The 1,090-nt window shown below is 39.2% G+C and overlaps 1 protein-coding gene across 1 annotated transcript; it reads right to left on the minus strand.

Moving 5' to 3' along the window:
* Window positions 1-248: 248 nt before the first annotated feature.
* Window positions 249-608, minus strand: LOC125218997 (zinc finger protein MAGPIE-like). Its single transcript, XM_048120833.1, has one exon. It carries the CDS (start codon window positions 606-608, stop codon window positions 249-251), a length of 360 nt encoding a protein of 119 aa, XP_047976790.1.
* Window positions 609-1,090: the final 482 nt, after the last annotated feature.

Raw genomic sequence — 1,090 nt, forward strand, 5'->3', positions numbered from 1 at the left:
ATGGTTTTCACCAAATGAAACATTTTTCTTAATAAATAGACAACATCATTTATTTCACTGAATGTAACGCTACTATGATTTTAAATTCTATCAAAAGTTTTTATTTTTGCACTATGAAATCAAAACTGCACCGATTTGCACAAATAACAAGAATTAAAGAATTTAATCAAACTTCATGAATGTTCTAGCAGATACGAATCCAAACACAAATTTGCATAAATAACAAGAATTTAATCAAACTTCATGATTTACCTGGAGAAGAGGGTTGCACAGTTGCATCGATACTCGCGAGTCCCGCAGGTCTTGGAGTGAGCTTTCCAATCCGACTGCACGGCGTAGATCTTCGAGCACTTCTCGCATTTCCATTTATTCTCGCCGTGCTTCCGGCAGTAGTGTTTCTTGATCCCCGTGAGGACCCCCAGTGCACGGGACGGGTGGTGGTGGAGGCACGAAGGCTCCGGGCAGACATACGCCCTCTTGCGAGCCTCCTTCCTGCTCTGCTGCTTCAGCTTCCACGGCAGATTGTGGCCCCTCCTGTGCAGCTGAAGATTCTGATCCCTTTGAAAACCCTTGTTGCAGATCTCGCACAAGAACCTGTTCGCAGTCATTAGGGTTTTGGGCGATAGTGCGATCACCTCTAGGGCTGGGGAATTATACCGAAATATCGGAATACCGGACTTACCGTACCGAAAAAATACCGAAAATACCGTTTTTTCGGTATACCGTAGTTTTCGGTACGGTATATACCGATGCTTCGGTATACCGTACCGTAGTTTTCGGTACGGTATATACCGATGCTTCGGTATATCAATCGGTATACCGTGGTATACCGATTGATATATATAATATATAAATATATATTTATATATGTTATATTTAAACTAAATTTTAAAAAATAAGAATTTTTATTATACAAAAATAAAAGAATCAAAATTGGGAACCCTATTTTTTGAAGTAGTCTAAAACTAGATTTTTTTTAATATTTTGGATATAATAGATTTTTTCACGGTATAATGGTATAACGGTATGTCGTACCGCAAAACACGGTATAACGGTATATTGGAATGTCATATCGCAGTTCGGTATACCG

This window comes from Salvia hispanica, chromosome 4 (assembly GCF_023119035.1).
Source record: "Salvia hispanica cultivar TCC Black 2014 chromosome 4, UniMelb_Shisp_WGS_1.0, whole genome shotgun sequence".
In the NCBI taxonomy this organism is placed as follows: Eukaryota; Viridiplantae; Streptophyta; class Magnoliopsida; order Lamiales; family Lamiaceae; genus Salvia; species Salvia hispanica.